This window comes from Plodia interpunctella, chromosome 2, assembly GCF_027563975.2.
Source record: "Plodia interpunctella isolate USDA-ARS_2022_Savannah chromosome 2, ilPloInte3.2, whole genome shotgun sequence".
Taxonomy (NCBI): Eukaryota; Metazoa; Arthropoda; class Insecta; order Lepidoptera; family Pyralidae; genus Plodia; species Plodia interpunctella.
The window spans coordinates 3,963,998-3,984,948 of NC_071295.1; the positions used below are offsets into that span (position 1 = coordinate 3,963,998).

General features: G+C 36.4%; 3 protein-coding genes across 3 annotated transcripts; 1 reads left to right on the top strand and 2 right to left on the bottom strand.

Moving 5' to 3' along the window:
- Positions 1–1,022: 1,022 nt before the first annotated feature.
- LOC128682139 (short stature homeobox protein 2-like) lies at positions 1,023–14,703 on the bottom strand. The gene is made up of 5 exons (XM_053766692.1): positions 14,158–14,703; positions 9,450–9,637; positions 7,113–7,170; positions 2,230–2,420; positions 1,023–2,073 (listed from the first exon to the last, which is right to left on the bottom strand). Exons 1-5 carry the CDS (start codon positions 14,528–14,530, stop codon positions 1,879–1,881), a joined length of 1,005 nt encoding a protein of 334 aa, XP_053622667.1. The 5' UTR covers positions 14,531–14,703; the 3' UTR covers positions 1,023–1,878.
- A 136-nt stretch (positions 14,704–14,839) lies between these two features.
- Positions 14,840–16,738, bottom strand: LOC128682128 (mitochondrial import receptor subunit TOM40 homolog). Its single transcript, XM_053766680.2, has 3 exons — positions 15,864–16,738; positions 15,573–15,767; positions 14,840–15,370 (listed from the first exon to the last, which is right to left on the bottom strand). The coding sequence occupies exons 1-3, from the start codon at positions 16,581–16,583 to the stop codon at positions 15,146–15,148; spliced, it is 1,140 nt and encodes a 379-aa protein (XP_053622655.1). The 5' UTR covers positions 16,584–16,738; the 3' UTR covers positions 14,840–15,145.
- Positions 16,739–17,709: 971 nt separating this feature from the next.
- On the top strand, positions 17,710–20,919 carry imd (immune deficiency). The gene is made up of 4 exons (XM_053766705.2): positions 17,710–18,292; positions 18,532–18,701; positions 19,356–19,490; positions 19,988–20,919. The coding sequence occupies exons 1-4, from the start codon at positions 17,968–17,970 to the stop codon at positions 20,132–20,134; spliced, it is 777 nt and encodes a 258-aa protein (XP_053622680.1). The 5' UTR covers positions 17,710–17,967; the 3' UTR covers positions 20,135–20,919.
- Positions 20,920–20,951: the final 32 nt, after the last annotated feature.

The following is a 20,951-nucleotide window of genomic DNA, read 5'->3' on the forward strand; positions in this document are numbered from 1 at the left end:
ATGTTAGGACTTAATATTTATTTGTGTCCAACTGTTTTTAACCTAAATTTTACGCAAAGCTGAAAAGTTGACGGTAGTGTTGGGACATACCTATACAGAAAATATTATTGTTCAGATTATATATTAATCAGTTCTTATTTAAGTAATACTTATTCATAATTACGTATATGAATATTTTCTGGCAGTCGTGCACTCGTTTAAGTCGCTGAGCCCTGATATCTTGAGTCGGTAAGTAAATATGTACAGAGAGTAGTTTAAAAGATAAACACAAGCATTAAAAAAATCTATTAAAGTTAGAATATAACTTTGAACTATGAAAACATATAAATTGTCTGTTCCGTATTCTCAACAAGTCTACTCACCGTGGCGGGCGCGGGGCCCTCCCGACCGGCCCTGATTTATGGTGCTCGCACCAAATAGCAAACTCATCTGTATCACTCATTGCTCGCGGTTGTTCTCATTCCGATATTATTTCCAACGGAAATACATTTATATATACATTTATTCGTAGATGAATAATTTGATTCGACTTGAAACGTCTCGTCTCTATTACATATCAGTTTCCAATTAACTGTACTTAAATATATTTTGTGGAGTTTCTAAACTTCTAGACAATAAAATCAATTCAATATATATTTAGGATCCGAACTAACGATGGCACTATAAACAGAGCGAGCTAAATAGAACTGTCTTCATATATATGTCGCAGCCAACTAGTTAAAATAGCCGTTCAATGAAATAGCTAGCCCTTTGATTGAACAACGCCATTCAATCACACGTCTAGTTTTTTAATTGAATATTTGAGGCGTTCAACAAAACGTTCAACACTACAGCTGATATAAAGTCGCCGCCTAATTGAATTAGTTTTATTTAAAGAGTTCGGGTTAGTGGCCCTTAATTGAGAGGATCCTCAATTTGAAGGTTTATATCTACTTTTTATTCCGCTATCACTATCAAAATACCAGTGTCGGAAGTCTTAGGAAAGTAATATCGAAACTGTAAAATCATCCTATAATATTTTATTCAGTACGTAGTAAATATTATTATGTTACAATTACACAGCTATGAACAGAGCATTATTATGAATTTAATACGTCAAACAACTATGTACTAGGATAAGATAATATTTACAATATTAAGTCGAAAACTGCTTTTAAATAATTAGTGATATTACCAGATATAACTTAACTACTACATACAAGCTTATGACACTATAGGAATTTAACAAGATCGTAGAACTTCCGAAACGTACACTTATCACAGTTTAATAATATACAAATACCTCACACTGCTCTTGGTCAAAGTTCTCTTTCTTCACTCTCATACCATGAGTCAAAACATTATTATATAGTTCTTACATTAATCATATACATTCGTTTTTGAAGCGAAGTTATACATATTACATACAAACACGTATTATCGTCTAAGTATATGGCAATACTGAGGAACTTAGTATACCTATGTAAAGAAGAAAGTGCAACTCAAAATGTACAAATTAATGCACATTATGTATTCAATTTAGGAACGCGTTTGATACCAATCTTTAACCAACATCATAGTAGAGACGGAACACTATATTTCTGCTAGAAAATCATCATAACTATACCTATATTTTCAAATTATTTCGTATGTTTTTATGATTATTTTTATTTTAGTTAATTGAAATTGTTGTTCTACAGCTGTCAGAAAGACGAACAATGTCCCCAAAATGGCAGAGTCTCGTCGTTTCTGTCGTTTGTCAGATTATCGTCTAGTTATCACGTTAAGTAGCAAACAAGTGAAATGCTTGTTTTGTTCAACACAGAAACTAATACGGGGTATTGTCCATATTTTCAGGCTGCTATAGAAACACACATTAGTTTACTGTTGTATCATCGGCTAGGTGTCTGCGGAGGCAGCGGGCTGCGGCGGGGGCGGGGAGGGCGCGCGGGCTGCGGCGAGTGCGGCGGCGTGACGGCGAGCCTTGAGGCGGAGGTCGGCTATGGAGGACGAGCGGCAGCGCGCAGCAAGAGCGGCCAGACCGGCGTACGGCGGACACAGCGCAGCCGCCGCCGCGGCCGCTGCACTCGCATACTGATCACAAAATTAATTATATGTAATTGTCACTGTTGGGTGGCATGACTTTCTTTAAGGGTGAATCCTTTCCACCAAATTCTTATTGGCCGTGTGGAAGAGAACAAGCCATGATTCATCATGGCCTGTTTTCCTTATCTTAGTAAGAAGACATACCTGATGTGCAGCAGCGGACAAAAGAGCAGAGTCGAAGGGGGCGAAGGCGGCGGGGGGTGGGTGCGGCGTCAGCGCAGGCATTGGCGGAGGTGGCGGCGGCGCGCGGGGGACGGCGGTCAGCCGCGGTACTGACACGTACGGCGCCACGCGACAGGGCTCCAGAGGCGTGCCACCGCCGCTTACCAGCAAACCTAAAAAATAAACAAATGGAAATGGACACTCCACGTCCCACGTCTCCAGTCCACTAAACCAGCATACGCTGTTATCGTGGGAGAAGCACATACCATACAAAGAACCGCAGATATCTGTGAAAACAAAAAATTTGCTCGTGCTGTACGATTCGAACTCATGTAGAATCTCCAGATGACATAACGCTGCGGGGGTTGTCAAATCAACCCACAAGAATAAGCGAATAATAAATTAGTCTTAATTTATGTTGGTTTCTTCTTCTTCTGGGAGATGACCGGAGCTCCAGGACGAAAAGGAACTTATTAAATATCTATCTATTTCATATAAACAAGATAATTTGATATATAATAAAAAATAAGGCATCGGAAACTGAACTCTTATATAGCCTTTTTGAATTTTTTATTGTTCCAGATGTGTTCATGTTCACCTTTGCCTAGAATATTTAATACATATAATTTAGGTCATGAACAGTACGATTTTATAACTCGTAGCACCCGCTACACTGTGTCGTAGCCGGCTCTATCCTACGATTGGCTACGCCGTAGAATGTCGTAGCACTCGTAGGTGATCCCATTACTTTTCAAATCGTAACCGCAAAATATAACCGGGTAGCAAGAAATAATAAAGCAATACATAGTTAAATAGGACTAACGTTAAAACAAATTGGTTTCCAATACTACAAGCCGCGACAGACGTAGATAAACGACAATCCTCCGAACCAAAGAACTAATTAAATTGATATTTAAGTAAAGCATAATCCCTCGTAAATTAACTGGCTCGTTGTTTATGGCCCCGGGCCAAGTGGCCAATTAATAAATTAACGGGATCTCCCGACTTAAGGCGCTCGGGCTCCGTCGAAGGATTCATTAATTTAATTATTTTCACCTTAAGCAATTACCCGTTATAGATGTATTAGAGTCGAAATAATTGCTCTTGTTTTCATGAAATTGAATTTTACGACGGTTTCAGCACTTTTGAATGAGATTTTGGGTTTTATATTTTGTAATTAATGGATATAGATTGCTTAATGATATATATTAATTATGGTCATAGGAACTTTATATATCTGCGGTGAAATCATGCATTCGCATGGTTAAAAACGTTGTTTATTTTCTGGTAGATTTTTCTACTTTCAACCATTGTGTGTAAAAAATAAACGAATAAAAAAAGTCTGTGTTAATGAATAAAACAGCTGGTTACGTTAACTTTCAGGATTAAAATTAGTATTTATTATTTGCAATGTTTTATTTGATTAGAAATGGCGAACGTGAAGTAATAAACACAAGCGCCGCCGTACGGGCAGAGCCGAGTGGGCTGCGCTCAGTAAATCAGGGGCGCTCCGGTCGTCGTCCGTATTATCAAAATGTATGCTCCCCGCGCGTATGAGTTATTTCCATATTTGACACTGAATTACTTTCGAGAAGTGCCGACATAAAGCACGTCCGGCACCCCCCCTCGCCCCACACAGACCGCCATGCATTTATTTGATTAACTTAGAGTTGTTTAATTTAATCGAATTAGAAGTAAGCCGGCCCGGGCCCTCCGCTCGCTTATTTTAAAGCGTCCCGAACATCTTTACAGCGGTTTCTGCGCAATAAAATATCGCCACCCTCCTCGTGCGCGAATAACTTTACAATTTTATGAACAGGGGAACAATTAGGCGTCTGTATTCTTTTTATTCTTGAATTTCACGGCGTTGTGATTGTTTTTATAGCGGGTGCGGAGCGCGCCGGAGATTCATTTCTTCGTTAAAAATGAATTCTTAATTTTATGAAGACATACTACCTTATTTTTATGATTTGTTGTTTAACTGGGGAAAAGTGAAAAACGGTTTTAAATCTCAATTATTGTTTTCACATTGAGAATCTGAAGTTCAGTGTTAAAGTATCATAAATGTCTTTGTTAGTAGTAAAGTAAAAACTTATCTATAGCATTGTACCCATAGCTTTCACGAGTCAGTATCATCTATCCCCCAGTTAGTAATACGATAAACATAACGCCACCGCAAACAACTCATGTAATCAATAACCCGAGATCTCATCTCGTCAACTCCTTCAAAGGGGCAAGCGTAACGTTCCAAATAACCGTTTCATTTCACTTTACATGATTGTTCTCGTGTTAGCCGTCGGGGGTGGGGCATGGGAAGGGGGAGGACATAAGTTAATAAGACATTTAGCAGGGGACGGCGCGATTGCGTCCGAATGGCTCCCCCGGGGAATCATTTTATTCGATTCCGTCGAGCGGCTTTTTTCCGCTTGACGCTCCGTTAACCGCCTTACTCTTACAATCACTGTGTGCATGACCTCGGCCGCGTCTTGTCTCATATATTGCTTTATTGAAGACGACAGCCCATTACCGCAGACTGATGCGAATTGGTGTCAGTTTTCTATTAGGATTATTGGGGATGTAGGACATAAGAAAACTGCTGATTTATGGTAACCAATGCAATTATTTTACTTCTGCTTGATTGGTTTGATTAAGATTTTTTGCGGTTCATATTCTCTCTATTTTTGATTGATCTATGATATACATATAATAGAATGAATAAAAGAAATTAACGAATGAAAAAACAAAAACAAGTGGCCTGTATTTCGACTGAAAAGAGATTTTCTAATTTTGAACTTTAAATTTTTAGTTTTGAACTTTTAATTTGATACCCACCTCGCAGCATCTATAAAAATGGTCTCCCTAAATAATAATATTTCACAGCTGTCATCTTGGTTTTTTTAACATCACCTATCTGAGTGGTTGAGACGATTCTAGCGATTCTCATATGAATACTGTCCAGTTCTTTAATCGTTCACCAGTAATAAAGAATATCACATGCATACACGCGCGAAACACATAAACTTTTCCTTACAGTCGGGTAAAAATTATCAAAAACACTTGGTAGGCAAAAAAAACATGTCAAATAATCTGTGCTAGTAAGACTGTAGATACATTTTGTGTAGCTTTCACTTTTAATACGTCTATTTTTATTTTATTTATTCACTTTATTGAATGTATAATTAAATTCATTGTAATGGGTTTTTACCTGATTTAATTTAAAATTAATTTTGAATTATTATTTATTTATTTAAAAAACTTACAAGTCAAACAAAGCTCCCCTAGCCCTAATTGATGGCCATCATTTACAGTTGGAGAGGTGGCCTCGAATCTTGACCCCGAGATCTCTCTATTGCTAAGTGCGTTGTGCAATTTCCCGAATTTATCGCCTCGCGTGTTTTCCCGGTTTCCCGCCTTTTTTACCAGTCCGCGCGATTCCCGGCCCGCCATTTTAATTATTCATCCTTGTGAGTTATGGTCGAATTAAAAAACTGTTAGAGTCGGACGGCGCCGCCGGGAGCCGTAATCGAGTTAGACGGAGTCATGGAGAATGCGTAATGTACTGCGCTATGATACCGCACGCTAGCCCTGCGACCTAGGTGAGTGATGGAAAGCTGCACGCGGAGAGATACTGTACAGAAGTCAGGTCAGCTGTGCAGGTAAGTCTGTGACAATGATGACGACATGTCACTGACAGCAATTGCAGTTGCCCCCCGAGAAGCAATATTATTGTTAAGTCATGATAATTTTGTATTGCTGCAGCACACATATGCATTACGTGATTAACTGTGCTCTTAACTATTGTACTTGTGTTATTTTTTGTATTTTTGTGTATGTGTTCTTCTTATCTATCTAATATAAGAAAGGCGTAAATACATTTTCTCAGTTTCCCTAGGACGACAGTAGCCCGGTTTAGATAAGCGATCGAACGGTAAACGACGCGATGCGATGTTGCAGGTGTATTAATGATGACGCAAACAAATAAAAAGTAATTACATATTTTGATATTATGATATCGCACCGCGCTGTGTCTTTCCGATTTTACCGCTCACCTAGGACACTGGTAACTAGTACTTGTACAGAATAGTTCCAAATTGTAACACGCACGGATGAGCGATTAAAAGCGGAGCCAACATGCTGACTGGTTTGCCAGAATTATTTGCAATTTGCGATTCCAAACTACACTGCAGCTTTCACCATATTTATATATTTTAACAAGTGCACTCTCGCATGTGAATGTGGCAAATGAAATTAAAATATTATTAAATTGTATGTCCCATTAATTTCGTGGTGTTCATTTGTTTAATGATTTTGACAGGATTATGAATACTGTGAAAGTTTCTGTTATTTATGACGATTACTTTGTATGTGGTGAAATCCATGTAAAATTAATTCTTTTAAAAAGCTTTACCTACTTTGATAACATTAATTACAGTAACACAGTAAAAATTTTGTTTAAATCGGATTTCTGAACCTCCTTGTGCTGGACAAACATACCTTTATGTTTTTGCCATGGAATTACCTATTAATCCCATGCTGACAGAAAAAAACATGCGTGTAGATTATCAAAATGATCATTATCTGCTACAAGTCGTAGAAATGCTACGAACAAAGCTACGAGTTCTACGGCGGCGTAGACGGAACACGGTAACTTGTGTAGTTCGGCTACGGCGTAGGTTCATTACTACAAACTGAAGATGAAAGTTTTATTTTAATCGAATGTAATAAATTTAAGGTAATAATAATTAATAGGTGTAATTTATTTAATTTTTAAATTTAATTTAAAATAAATTTAATACATGAAATATATTACGTTTGTAAGACTAATGTTTTACGTTTGTAATACATTATGAAAATTAGACACTTACCTTTGTGCATCTGGCTCTCGTGTTTCCGACATTTGGCTCGTCGATTTTGAAACCAAACCTATAATAAATTAAATCTAGTTAAGTATGTATCAGAAGATCAGTTTCCAAAGTAATCACACATTATTCGAATGAGATTTGAAGAATAATACCATACTAATATTATAAATCAGAGATTGAATCTGTGTGTCTATCTTTCTTTACGTTCTTTTGACGGCGGCTTTTCTTTCACGGCAAAACCGCTGGACCGATTTTGATGAAATTGGTAGGCATGTAGTAAAAAGCCCCCGTTCAGATATCGGCTACTTTTTGTTCAAAAATCAACGTAACATAAGTTCATACTTGGACCCATAGTAAACCCATATGTGTATCGAATAACAGACCTTTTAAACAGTATTAGGACGGATTAATGGACGGATTTTTTAGGAGTGGATTTAATTAAGACGCTATAATAACAAAAATTATCTGATTATGGTACGAGTTCAAAATCTATCATTAGCCAAATTTATTGCAAATTCAGCCTTATTACTACAGAATAGGGATTCGTAGCAACCATGTACACTTTACGCATAGGTACGTGCGAGCGAGACCAATCGCTAACTAGGGGCGCATTCATTAGCGCTGATTACATTAGACAATACACAACAAACAAATACACAATCCTACCCTTTACTACTGTTTCGTTTAACTTAATTTGCGTATAGGTTAGTTAATCAAATGTTACACAACGTTAATTCAAAAATAATTTCTTGGTTTTTTAAATGTCGTAGACTTACAATTAAATAGAATTACTATTAGTCACAAAATTAAAATTTATTCAACGGAGTATGATATCTATTGACGTAAAATTTATTTATTTACTTTTTCATCTAAAAAAATGTTTCAGTTATTGTACGAAGTTGTATTATTTACTAGCTGCTGCCCGAGGTTCCGTCTGCGGCATAAGTACATAAGGCATACTAACAATCACCTCAATCCGTTGCTCCAGTTTGAAGTGAAAGACAGACAAGTAAACACATTTTCACATTATAATATTAGTACAGAAGCATGGGTTACAAACTGTTTTATTATATGTATTGATGGATCGCTATGGAAAAATACTTGCAAAATTTATAAATTGGAATAGTATAAAATGTCATATCCACAAAATTGAATGGAATAAATGTAGAAAAATCAGTTTCAATCCCATAAAATGTAATAGGATCTAAAAGAGCAGTCCACGTGACACTAGTGAAGACATACCGGCCGGTCACTGATATTTCTTTTTTCCAGTTTCCTCTATCACCCCGACAGAAAACACAAATTATAGTAAATACAGATGTATTACATTTATTCATATATAATAAACATTATGGAATACTGTTACAGTACTATCGATATGTGAATGATGTCAAGCAAAATAAACATTCTTTTCTCAAAGCGGACGGTGGTTGATATGTTTATGGTGATTAACACTTACTAGTTTTACATTTTGGTACTTAGATATAGTATAATACTTAGATCTATATTTTTTAATGACCTAAATGATTTTTAAATTATCGGTTTAATCTAGGAGGAATTTCGAGATAAAAATAAAGTAAACAAAGCAATATTGGGTCATATATGGCCCAAAATCTTTTCAAAACCAACCTTTGCCAACTATTATGATAAATGGCTATTAAATTATATCATTATTCAAATTAATATTTTAATTAACACATGTTTTATTTCATTACGGGTAGAACCCTATGCAATTTAAAAAAAAAGTATATGCATTTATCGCAATTTTCATACCCTTTTGTATATTTTATAATCTGTAGCACGGCCATAGGGCACTTAACGCCAATCGGGCACTAATCACGATGTATGGCCGATAAAGCGGCACTTGTTGGACTGGCAGCTAATTACTTGCATTAGCAATGAGTGTCGCGTGTTAAGAGGGTGACCAGACAACACAATACTATTAATATTGTACAACTTTGGCTTCTCTGACACGCGATATTTTATTAGTGGTTTGCAACCAATTGGCAACATAGATTATAATATACAATGTGAGTTTAAAAAAAAAATTCATTAAGTGTTTGATATTGAAGAGCTATATAAAAATAACAGTAATTAATTAGAAAAGCGCACACATCTCTTTCTGTATTTTATTGTTGTTATTTTTTGTAAGTATTATACGTACACTATCTGTATGCGTATATGTGTTTTACTAATAAATTATATTCTCATATGTTGCCCGCTATAGTTTGACCCCGGGTCATTAGCTAACAATATCTCCTCCGAATGTCATCAAAATCGGCCCATCTTACAATGTGTATGTATATAGTATGGATTTTAATCTTTAAACAATAATGTGACCTGCACTCTCGCCTCGCTCAACCCCAGTCTCTGGCTGAGCTCCTCGCGCATGAAGGCGTCAGGGTAGTGGGTCTCGTCGAACAACCGCTCCAACTCTCCCAGCTGCTCCAGCGTGAAGTTCGTGCGAGACCTCCGCTGCTTGCCGCCACCGTTCCCGCCCAGGCTGTTTGGCGATTTGTCTGGATGCTCTGGGAAAATGTGGCACAGGTATCAAGTTTGTTCGACATCAACATGGCTATAGTGACGTAACGACAGAGCAATATAGTGCCATAACGACTAGAAAGGTAAGGAAAAGGGGGATCAAAACATCATTTAAAGATGGGTTGCATCGTCAACTTTGACGTTAACTTTAACGTGTACAGAAAAACGCAAAGCATGCCATTTTGTCTATACGTCAGCGACCCGCCGATTAAAATCACAGAACGTCAGAGACAGCCATGGCGTGTACACCTCCCCTTCCTCAACCGGCTAACTTAGAGTAGAGCGCACTGATTATTGTGAATGTCTTCTGCTAATAAAGAGGTCTACCATGGACTCGATATAGAAATCCGTTAAGTGCCAGTGGATCTCTTGCACCGAGGTTTCTTTCTTTTGTACTTACAATAATATACCGTTTCCCGATTTATTTTTATATATGTTCGTAAGACCTCACTGTAGGTTTTGATTCCCTTATGAAATAGGTATTAGACCTATTTCATAAGGGAATCAAAACCTAGTATTGGTTTTACAGCCATAAGACCCGATGATTTGATATAAATTTCAACTTGATACCATTACATGTTACATAGAAAAGGACACGACGAAACGGAAAGTGAGACAAATTTTTCAATTTAGCCTGTACTTAGTGCTATTATACGAGCTGTAACTAATTTGTGTGTATGGCGCGGCGGAGCTAAGAAGTGCCCTTCCAAACAGCGTTTCATGTGAGATTGCGTTTCGCTCCCTCGAGAGTAGGGCCGAGCCCCGCGGCGGCGGCCGGTCTAAGTAATATTGATGTCGTAATCTGTGTCAACTTAAAGATAAATGTTATAAATTGATTTGAAACTGATTAAATGTGCGGATATTGCGGTTTTGAGGTTATTTTTATTTGAAGAAGGTTGCAGAGAACCAATCAACCAGACGAAATGGGGCATTCCGGGCCGGAATAGTCAAGTACAGTCGGGGACAGATAATCCTATCTCCATATGTCACCATAGGTTGGGTCAGGTACACCTGCCCCCACGTGAGGGGTACCTAACACATATCTTTGCTCAGTGCATGTCATCTTTTCCACACCGAGATAGGTAGAAGTCCGTGTCGGCCGAACTTGGCGTCGTCGTTCACAGTCGTTTAAAGCAATTTAGCAAATTGGGAAGCTCTCCTTTTTATACGGCAATTATGTAAATGGAGGGATTATCCAAGTATGGGCGGTGCCTTGAGCCACACCCGCTCTCCCCTTTCTCGGCTTCAAGACTCCTTAGTCGTCTAACGACCTGCGAACAGTGATTAATTGTCCAAAGCGCGAATACCCCCGTTAAACTCGCTGTCTGTGATTTATTTGATTGAAAAGTCTTTTCCGGATATCCATTAAGGGCTTTTTCATTACGTTCGTCTTTCGCGAACGCTAATCCTCGATGATATTCATTAATGATTGTTTCGGAGAATAGGATTTGGTTTGGCAGGTCTATATTTTGTTTGTAATATATCTTTGTAACTTTTGTAATTTTAGTTCATGTTTATTTTTTTTTTCGAAATTAATTTTGTTTTTTACTTTATCTTAAGAATCTTAAATTCTGTTAAATTTGATATGCCAAATATCAAAAATAACTGAATCATAATTTTTTCTTTTTAAGTTGATATAAATTTCATTTTCTTAAATAATTAGGCTAACAGGAAGCTCAAATCGTTTTTCATAACTGCGAAAACAGGTGACAACATTTTCAGAATTCATTCCTACAGTGTTTTATTTAGTTTAATTCCACCATAACTCGATTTTTGTCATTGTTTCAATTCCACCAATAAGCCCGCTATTTAACTAACGTGGCCCACGAGTCTCGCGTCTCTTGGCTCTGCCTACCCCGTAAGTGATAAATCATAGTTATCTATCCGTATAGAATAATGGATGATAACAGTTATTCTAATTTTAAATTGCGTTATTTAATTGTGTTATCATACCAATTTGAATTCATTATATGAGCGAGGATCATAGATTTGGAATGCACTTGGCTACTTTCCAACTATCTCCTTAAGGACCTAGTCAACTATAGGTGCCTACTTTTTTTTTTAATGTCAAAAACAAAACTATGTGTTATGACGTCATTATTTCCTTTAAAGCTTTACTAATATAATTTAATATTCGTATGCCGTTTTCGTAAAAATTTGTCATAACTCCAATGAAAAAACAAGTATAATTTCTTAATTGATACCAGACCAGTTATTAAATAAAAAAAATAGTTAATTCAATTTTCATAAGTGTAAAATATCTTGTTTCATATCTATACTAAACAACAATATGATGAGGATTTCACTATTTCTCTACGAAAATGGAAGTTTAATCTCTTGTATAAACTTGTATAAATGTTACTGTAAAAGCCCGTATATAGGTAAATCTTAGGTTGTTTCAGAAAATCTTAGGATTTACCGGCATGGGTTGGTAAATGTAAGGATTTACAAAAAAAATACGATTTCTTCGGGTTTTTGCCATTAGAATTTAGTATATAGCTAGCTTTTGCCACTGACGGCTGGTAAATGTTGGTTGTGGGAATAAAACAATGAGTAATTCTTTTTAATCATTTATTCTAATATTATTCAGTCATAACCTTACATATTTTTATGTAGGTATCATAATTATGAGAGTACTTAACTAAGTAATTAGTCAAATCCTTACCTGTTTTAAATTATTTTAATTTGGTAATTGTTTTTAACTTTTAAAGGTAATATAGTTTAAAGGTAGACTATACCTTACCTTTAAACGAGTACGAGACATTGCGAACACGATACACACGATATGGTATATTTTTTTCAACATTTACCTTTGATGTAAATCCTAAGATCTACCAAGTGAATGGTGGTAAAAGTTGGAATCGCAAAATTGTTCGGAATTTTACCATTAAGAGTCGGTAAATCTTAGTTTTTACTGGAATATCATAGGATTTACCGTAGTTCGTGCTTTTACAGTAACATGAACATTGATTTAACCTGTCATTTATTCTATTTCATAACTTTATAAACATATTTCTTATAACTCCTTTATTGAAGCTATGTATATACATTTTTTTAAATGAGATTTTGAAAAGTTACATCCCTTTCTTTCATCTTTGCCTATCGGATTCCTAATGTGTGAGGGTCATTAGGTGGAATGAAACACAACGATTTTATTTTCAATATCTTATCGGTTACGAAAATTTACAAAAGCAGAAAAAATATTTTTATTTGATAACCAGTGAGATGAGAAAAAGTCTTCCATTATCGTAATGAAATAATAACGAAAACTGCTTAAAAATTTCCTTTTTCGTGATCAGTTACAAGAAATTACTAAAGCGGATTTTTTATTAACTTAACTAAACTATGATTTAAGTTTAGTTAATAAAATATCAAACGCGAAAAAAAATCTTTCGTTTTCGTAGGAGTTATGAAAAATAACCATCAAAATGCCATGGGATTTAATGAGAACAAAATAGTAAATCACGTAATTAATAAAATAGATCGATCAAAATGACAAGAACACCGTTCTTTAGTCCTATCCTGTTCGTCACCTGCGTCTTCTTCATATTCATTTTCCGACGGACTTTTATGCATGCGTCATAAAGATCTTCTAGCATGGCTTGATGCATCCGTGCTTCGACGAACTGGACGATATCATCGGCGAATCTTAATTGCGAGAGATCTTTGCCGTTGATTTTTTAACACCATTCTTCTAATATCTATATGACCAATCCCTTCAGGCATTTTTATGATGTCCTCTAAAATTGCAATAAATAGTTTAGGTGACATTGTGTCTCGTTTCAACACTCTTTTAATTCTTAACGAATTGGTGGTCTCATGGAATTTTACTCGCATGGTTGAGGATTTGTATGTTGAGCTCCCGAAGAACCTCTATGTATCGAACATCAATACCATAGCGATGGAGCGAGTCAAACACGGCCCAGTTCGAAAAATGATCGAAGAAAGCCATACACAAGGGCCGGTTTGATTCTTGACTCTTTCCCAAGGGCTATTTCACCGTTTGAATGTAATCGATAGCAAAGAAGCCACTCCGGAAACCAGCCTACACCAGGTTGCCTTTAATATGGGTAAGCCTATTTAATTTCTCTACATTCTGTGAATTACTTATATGTTAAGCAGTGAATTGTACAATTTTTATTTAGCTACTCTCATGTTTACTGTATCCTTGCAGTGCGTCAGTTGTACTTTTATATTTTATGAAAGGCCTAATCTTTGTAACAACTTCAAACTTGTGACTATATGAATCTTATTCCCTTATTTAAATTAATCTAATAAACCTGGCGTTATTGTCATTGCGTCCGACCCGGCGGCAAGGCGGTAAGAGGTTTTTATTTCAATAATAATTCGCTTAAAATTTATATCAATCGTATGAAATACCTACACGCAGCGTAAAACTAAAGATAAAAACACTATACCAGTATTATTATGAAATGTGTAACAAACATTATAAAGTTCATGCAGTATTTCAGGTGGAATTAATTTTCAGTTAAGACAAAAAGATTACCATGTTTATCATCATCGTCATCCGTGCTAGCCTCCCGCTTGCAGTGCGCCGGCACGGGCGAGAGCAGCCAGTTGCGAGGCTTCTTGGCCGGCGGCCCCTTGTCGTCCAGCGCCGTGATGTCCACCTCGACCTCGTCCGCGTCCTCGTCGGGTGCCGGCGGCGGCGCGGGAGCCTCGCCTCCCTCCAGAGACTTGCTCACAAAGTCAGCCAGCCGCTCCATCACCATTACTGCCGCTCGCCCGCGTCCTCGCGAGCGGCCATCGCTCGACACGCTCAACGGACTATATAGAATCCACGTCGCTTCTAAGGCGGTCATCCGCCCACACCTCGCCACTAAACTCACTGTACTCGTTAATAAACTTAAACCCAACATAAATAAGGTCGATCTTTATTGCGAACCCCCATAGGGCGGTATTAGAAACCCCGCCCAAAGTTCGCGCACGCGCCCGCCCTACGCCGCGGCGCCAAGCGGCACTTCCGGCCCGACGGCGAGTAATACACGCCTACATACTCGTTATGTCAAATGGTCGAATGTGAATATTTAATGGGCTCAGCAGTTTGTGTGATGTGATGTGTCCCGGGGGTCCGCACCGATTTGTGAGGTGACAATCGTTATAATCATGATAATAGTCTAGCTCCTTACTGGTGAGTGATTAAATAAAACAATTTACATGTGCAAATATATTTAATGTTTAAACGTAAGATATAAGTAATTAAAAACATTCCTATATAATAATAGTAAAGGCATAAAATTATCTAAGTAAGTGCTAAACTGTGATAAAAATACCTATAGCTATACCTAACTTACCTGTGAGTCAGACAATTTTGATAGAACAGTCAGCACTGGATTGCATAAACTCGGCGTCCTAGGAGAGCGGTAAGAGCATCAAAGCTGAAGCAGTCAAAGCGCGTTTGTATGTGGCTGTCTGCACGCAGCGGCGAAACTCATAGTGCCACATTCCGAGGGATGTCTGAAAACTGCTGTTAGTTAGACAATAGCAGCGGTGATTCCAAAGCCAAGCCTGAACTTGTCGTTAGGGTGGTTGAGCAGCGCGGAGATGGCACAGGCGAGGTCGGCGCGCTTGCCGCCCAGTGCGCGCTGCAGCGTGGCTCCGACCAGCCCATCAGAGTCCGCCGAACCGCGCACCGTCCACTCCTCGCTCCGCCACTCATAGGCTAGTGTAGCCACTGCGCGCCGTATTGCAAACCCGACCTACGAAAAAAGTGATATTTTTAGAGTGCCTAGACAGATAATGCGAGTAATTCAACATTGGAAATAGGAACCATAGGTAGGAGCATAAAATATAAGTAGTCAAACTGAAATATCTTTATTGCAGTATCTGTGTAGCGACGTTATGTTGCTATGTTTATATTATATCAACATTTTATGTACCTACTTAATCTTATTTTCTCACCTCGAGCATCCCAGCAATGGTCAGATAAGGAGTTATGACCCTTGCATAGCAGAGGTCCAGGCCCCTGTTCCCGAGGGTGGCGCTGATGGAGTGTTCATCGCTGACCCAGCGGCCTGCGCCAGACGCAGAGCTCAGCTCCGTAGCCTGGCCCCGGGCCACGATCTCTGCACCCAGCGATATCTGCTCCGTGATAGCCTAAAGCGAACAAACCGTACAGTAACGTAGTAAACACGAACAAGTACAACTATAATTTTATCTTTAATCAGGATTGATGATTCAAACGTTTATTACCTGCAGAAAATGCAATGCTATAAACTCACGATTTACGGCGATAATAGATGCCGTAAAACTATTAAAATATGCATCAAAAATACTCTCAAAGCTGTAGAATTCCGCGTCTGCAATCTGCGCCACTACAGTCGCCCTCGTCCCCTGCGTGGGTCCGACTCGCATCTCGCAGCTCATTTGACCTCCAGGGGCTGCTTCCATTACAAAGTAGGGTAGGCCTGTCGGCTTCGATTTATCCACGTAAGACAATAGTAACTTGTAACCTCCAGGAGTTACAGAACTGAAAGACAACGAGTGTCCCAAAATCCAGTTGCTCTGAGAGCTTTGTTTGACAGATACACTGCCGCCTTCGAAACACTGCGGCAAGCGGTACCGGGCTGCGTTGTGAATGTAGCGCAAGAGACCAGGGTTGTTGGCTCCCGCTGGAAGCTCATCGGAGTCTTTATCAGGACAAGGCTTTTTGCGCGATCCGGTCACGCCAGCCCCTGTCTTTCCTCGGTCACTGGCGGTGACTTTCCCCTCTTTCGGGAAGTGAACTGGGCAAGACTCCAGGTTGCCCGGTGGCGGGCAGTCCCCTGCTGCCCCTTTTTTCCCAGCGGAAGCCGCTCTGAGAGACGAATCAGATGGATAATCTTTCGATCTCCCTGCTGCGTATATAGTACTGCTGAACTTCGCTAGCAAGTTGGTCCACCATGGTGCATTCTGTTGAGTGGAAGTATTCATTCTGCTTGTGGTTAAAACTGATTGAAGACAAATAAATAAAATATATGTATGTAATTCAAGTGTCACAAAATTGTATGATATTTTTAATGTCAAGTTGGCATAATTTTTTGATCATTTTTCATACAAATAGTTTGATTTTATTTTAAGTTTTACTTTTTTCAATTTATGTAAGAAGGTAACTATAGTTAGTAGTCTAGTACAGTAGTTATATCCGGGCACAGACATATCTAGGCATTTATGTGTGTATCCGGGTAACTTTCTATATCTAGGATTAATACCTATATGGTTATCGCCCGCTTGTCATAGGTTTAAGTCAAAACCCGTAAAGTATGGCCGAGCACTCACAAGTAGGATAAAACTCATATTTTATTTAAGTTATTGATTCTCATAGACGCGGAAAATTGTCTTGATGAAGATGAAAACAACGATATAAGACATGTGTGAAAAGGCGACGTTTTTATATATATTTTTTATAAGTAATTCATCAACCTTTATATTAAATCAATCATGATGTACAAAGTCGTTGAAAAAGTGATGAGAGAAGAGTAATGTTTAGACGGCAAAGTTTACATTAATATCTACCTAAATTGTATTGAATTCTATAGGTACCACTGAATAAAAGTATGATTTTAGAATAAAAAACAGCCAATCTCATGCATTAAGTAGGTACTCGCATAATACTTGCCTAAGTATCTAGGTGCATGGCAATATTGGAATTAAAATTAGCTGGGTATTTCCTTATTTTCTTCACACATACTTTATCATAATAAGTACTTATCAGAAGATATTATCAAATAGGTTTTTAGACAGGTATTTAATAAAATTATCTAAGTCGGAGCTGTTTGGAAACAATGACTGGTTTAACAAACAATGGTTCTATAAAAAAACCTAGATCTGTAAAAAAGAAAGCCATGGAATTAGTAGGTGGTCATTGTAATGTTTTTATATCTGTGTAGGTAGTACATATTAAATCCATGGGCTAAGTTGAAACCACAGATATTTTATTATATCTGAATCCGGCATCCGAATCAAAAACCGAACGGATCGGCCCCGCTAAATTTGACTTGCGAAAAATGTTTTCTATGGTTTGATAGATCTCATTGCCTTTCCAAATGGACCAAACCAAAAAAAAGTCGGTGGTTTGACAGTTGACAGGGACTTTTGGTGACATTTGGTGTTATATTTTTTTATTTTGCATTTTATTTATTTTCTAAAACTTTTTATGGTTTTAATCTTCTGGAATTATATTCTATATTTCATATTAAAAAAATCGAAAAACTTAATTTATAACAAAATTCATGAAGTTGATTGTGTGCTAATTAGGTACTTTTACCACATCTTATCTCTTGCTGAGCTCTTTTGTTTGAATTGATATTTTTATACGATGGCTAGTGTTACTTCCCGTTTTCTGGACTTGATTCGTCGGAATCTTAAAACGGATGCGGTGCCAAGGCCTCCCCGCCTCGATTCAGACCAAAACAATGAGGCCCCTGGAGAGAGTTATAGTCCCAATCAAAACACGGACCCTGCTTCCGAGGAGAGTGAAGAAATCTTGATTGAAGACAATGATGAAAATTCGAAATCGAAGTATGATGAACCAAAAGTAAAAGGAACTTACTTCAAAAGTAAGAAAAGAAAGAACTTCAGGGGTTCTGAACCCAAAATTGAGAATATTGATCCCAATGAACAAGTACAAGTTAACACTCAAGGTAATTCAGTTATTTAATTCATTTTCCTGTTCAGTTTTTATTGTTTTATGTTTATTCAGTCATGTTATCTGTAGTTTTATACATTTTGCTTCTTCATTATTTGTGTTGATTACATTACATTAGCATTACAGGTGTTAAATTAAAATTTTTCTTTATCCTCAAACCAGTAATGATAGACAAGAAAAGCATATCATTTTGATATTTGAACAATTTGTGTGATTTTGTAATGCATTTTACAGCAGGTGGACATGTCATCAATATTGTCAACACTGTAGGAACACATTGGGGCAACAACTATGTGTATCACTTGAGCTCTAAGAAAAATGACAAGACTATTGATGCCGACTCAGACGATGAGGTGATACAAAAGGATGATCTCATAACACTCTTATTGGAAGCCGAAGAAGAGGTGAATATTCTTGCCTCGTGTAAAACCGTTGCAATACTGGGTAAATGGTCTGGGTTAAATGTGGGATGTCACATGTTAAATAAATTTTAATGTTCAATAATTTATTTACATAGGTAACATGTGTTGGAATAAATGTTTTTTTTATTATTTATTATTGTTATTAACAAAAGCCATATTTAACCTAATTGTATTAATTTGGTAAGTTAACATAGGTATCTTATTCAAATTAAGTTTCTGTAAAACCACTATATATCATGCTATGTTTACATAATTGCTTAAATTATACTTATCTGGAAAAATTTAAAATATGTTCAAGAAAGGCCATTAAAATTCATTAATTTAAATTTTTAGAATAGAATTAGAATTTAAAGAAGCTATATTTTGATATTATGTCATTACATAATATCAAAATATAGCTTCTTTAAATTCTTCTTTTGCACTTTTTGTGATCTATGGAATATTGACTAATGTTCGTAGAATCTACACCATAATATGATCCTCTAATGCATACTTAATTGTTTCTTTTAAAATTATGTTTGTTTCTACTTAATATTCTTTAAATTCATTTATAATAAGAAAATGCATGGACCATATAGTCTGAAATAAATTATTTTTATTTTACTTTCAATATTAGAGGAACTATTGTATTTCCAGGTGGACCATGAATACATTGACTTCATATCCAAGAACTTGGGAAGGAAATGGAGGAGCTTTTTCATAAGTATAGGTTTCACAAGAGGTCGAATAGAAACTGTTGAGTATGACGAAATGAAAAATGGAGTTTCTGAGGTAAGTTGAGAAATTATGTAAACTTTCATTAGTGATTGTACTCCTATAAACTACTTGCATAATTCTCTTACCAGACTGACTTCAGATCGAGTATATTTAAATAGTCATAAGTAGATTTTGTTTGCTTTGTTAACTTTTCAGAATATATAATGTCTTGGATGAAACTTGTAACTCAAGTTTGAAGCTATCTTTACCAATTGAGCTGAAATTTTATACTATTATGTTATATTATTATGTTATCATAATGACCTGATGGTTCACTCAAGAACGGCTCTAGATGTGGGGACTCCTATATGGTTTACTGCACAGATATGATTTTTTGTCAAACATTGAATGCAATAAGATCTCTCTGATGATAATAAAATTTGTGTCAGAAATGTCATTATTGGTAAAACTTGTAGTTGTATTAAAACAATTTGAACTCAGTTTTTGGGATCCAATGCATTGATATTGAGTTTATGATTATAATATTTGTTTTCTTTTTTATATTGTTTCAGGTGCGTTACAAGCTGCTATTGGACTATATTAGAAATGCTGATGATCCCTCGCTAGGGAACCTTGCAACCTGTCTGTGGGACGAGGGAGAGAGGGAGGTCGTCAAAGGACTTTCCATCATTTACAAAAAGAACAAAAAGAAATTATAAGATTATTGAGAATTTGTGATATATATCACAATAACTTTTGAGTAAATACTATTATTAATTTTCTATTTTTATATCATATATTTTTATGTACCATTAGATTAGTCTTTATATCAATGTGATATGATTTAGTTAACATTTATAGGGTAAAACTAGGCTATTATGTTTTTCTATTCAATTCAATACAGTTTTTATTTAAATTAGTTGCATTTTAGTTAACAATTTCACTAGGTATGATGCAATGTAAAACTTGTCAAAATGTTAGAATTTACGTGTAACAAATTTAATAAGTTGGTGCTAATCCGTATATTTAATTATAAGTGTTTTTTTTTACTGTTTATATTTATAAACATGTATTTATATGAATGTACTTATCTTTAAAATAATAACTTCTACAATGTACTTTCTATGTAACTTTCAACAATTGTTTATTTTTTTTATTGTGAAGTTATTATTGTCCTATGGCCATAGAAAGACTTTACTTGTTGCGGAGTCATATTCATATTCACAGACAAAATATTTTCTTTTAGTTTTAGTCTCTTTTAGTAGCATATATATACTTATAAATCATGATTCAGTTGAATTCATACTTGCATCACACTCACACAAATTATGTATTACAAACAATAATCAATATTTTGTGTTTGTGATATTTATTTTTATATGTAACTTGTTGTAGATTTTGAATACATAACTAGTCATAAGGAATTCAAGATTTTATAATTATCATTCCAAAATAAGATGAAATTATTATAAGAAGTATTTGAATAAATAATTTTAATATTTTACTAATCGACATTTCAATTCAAGTAAATGACAT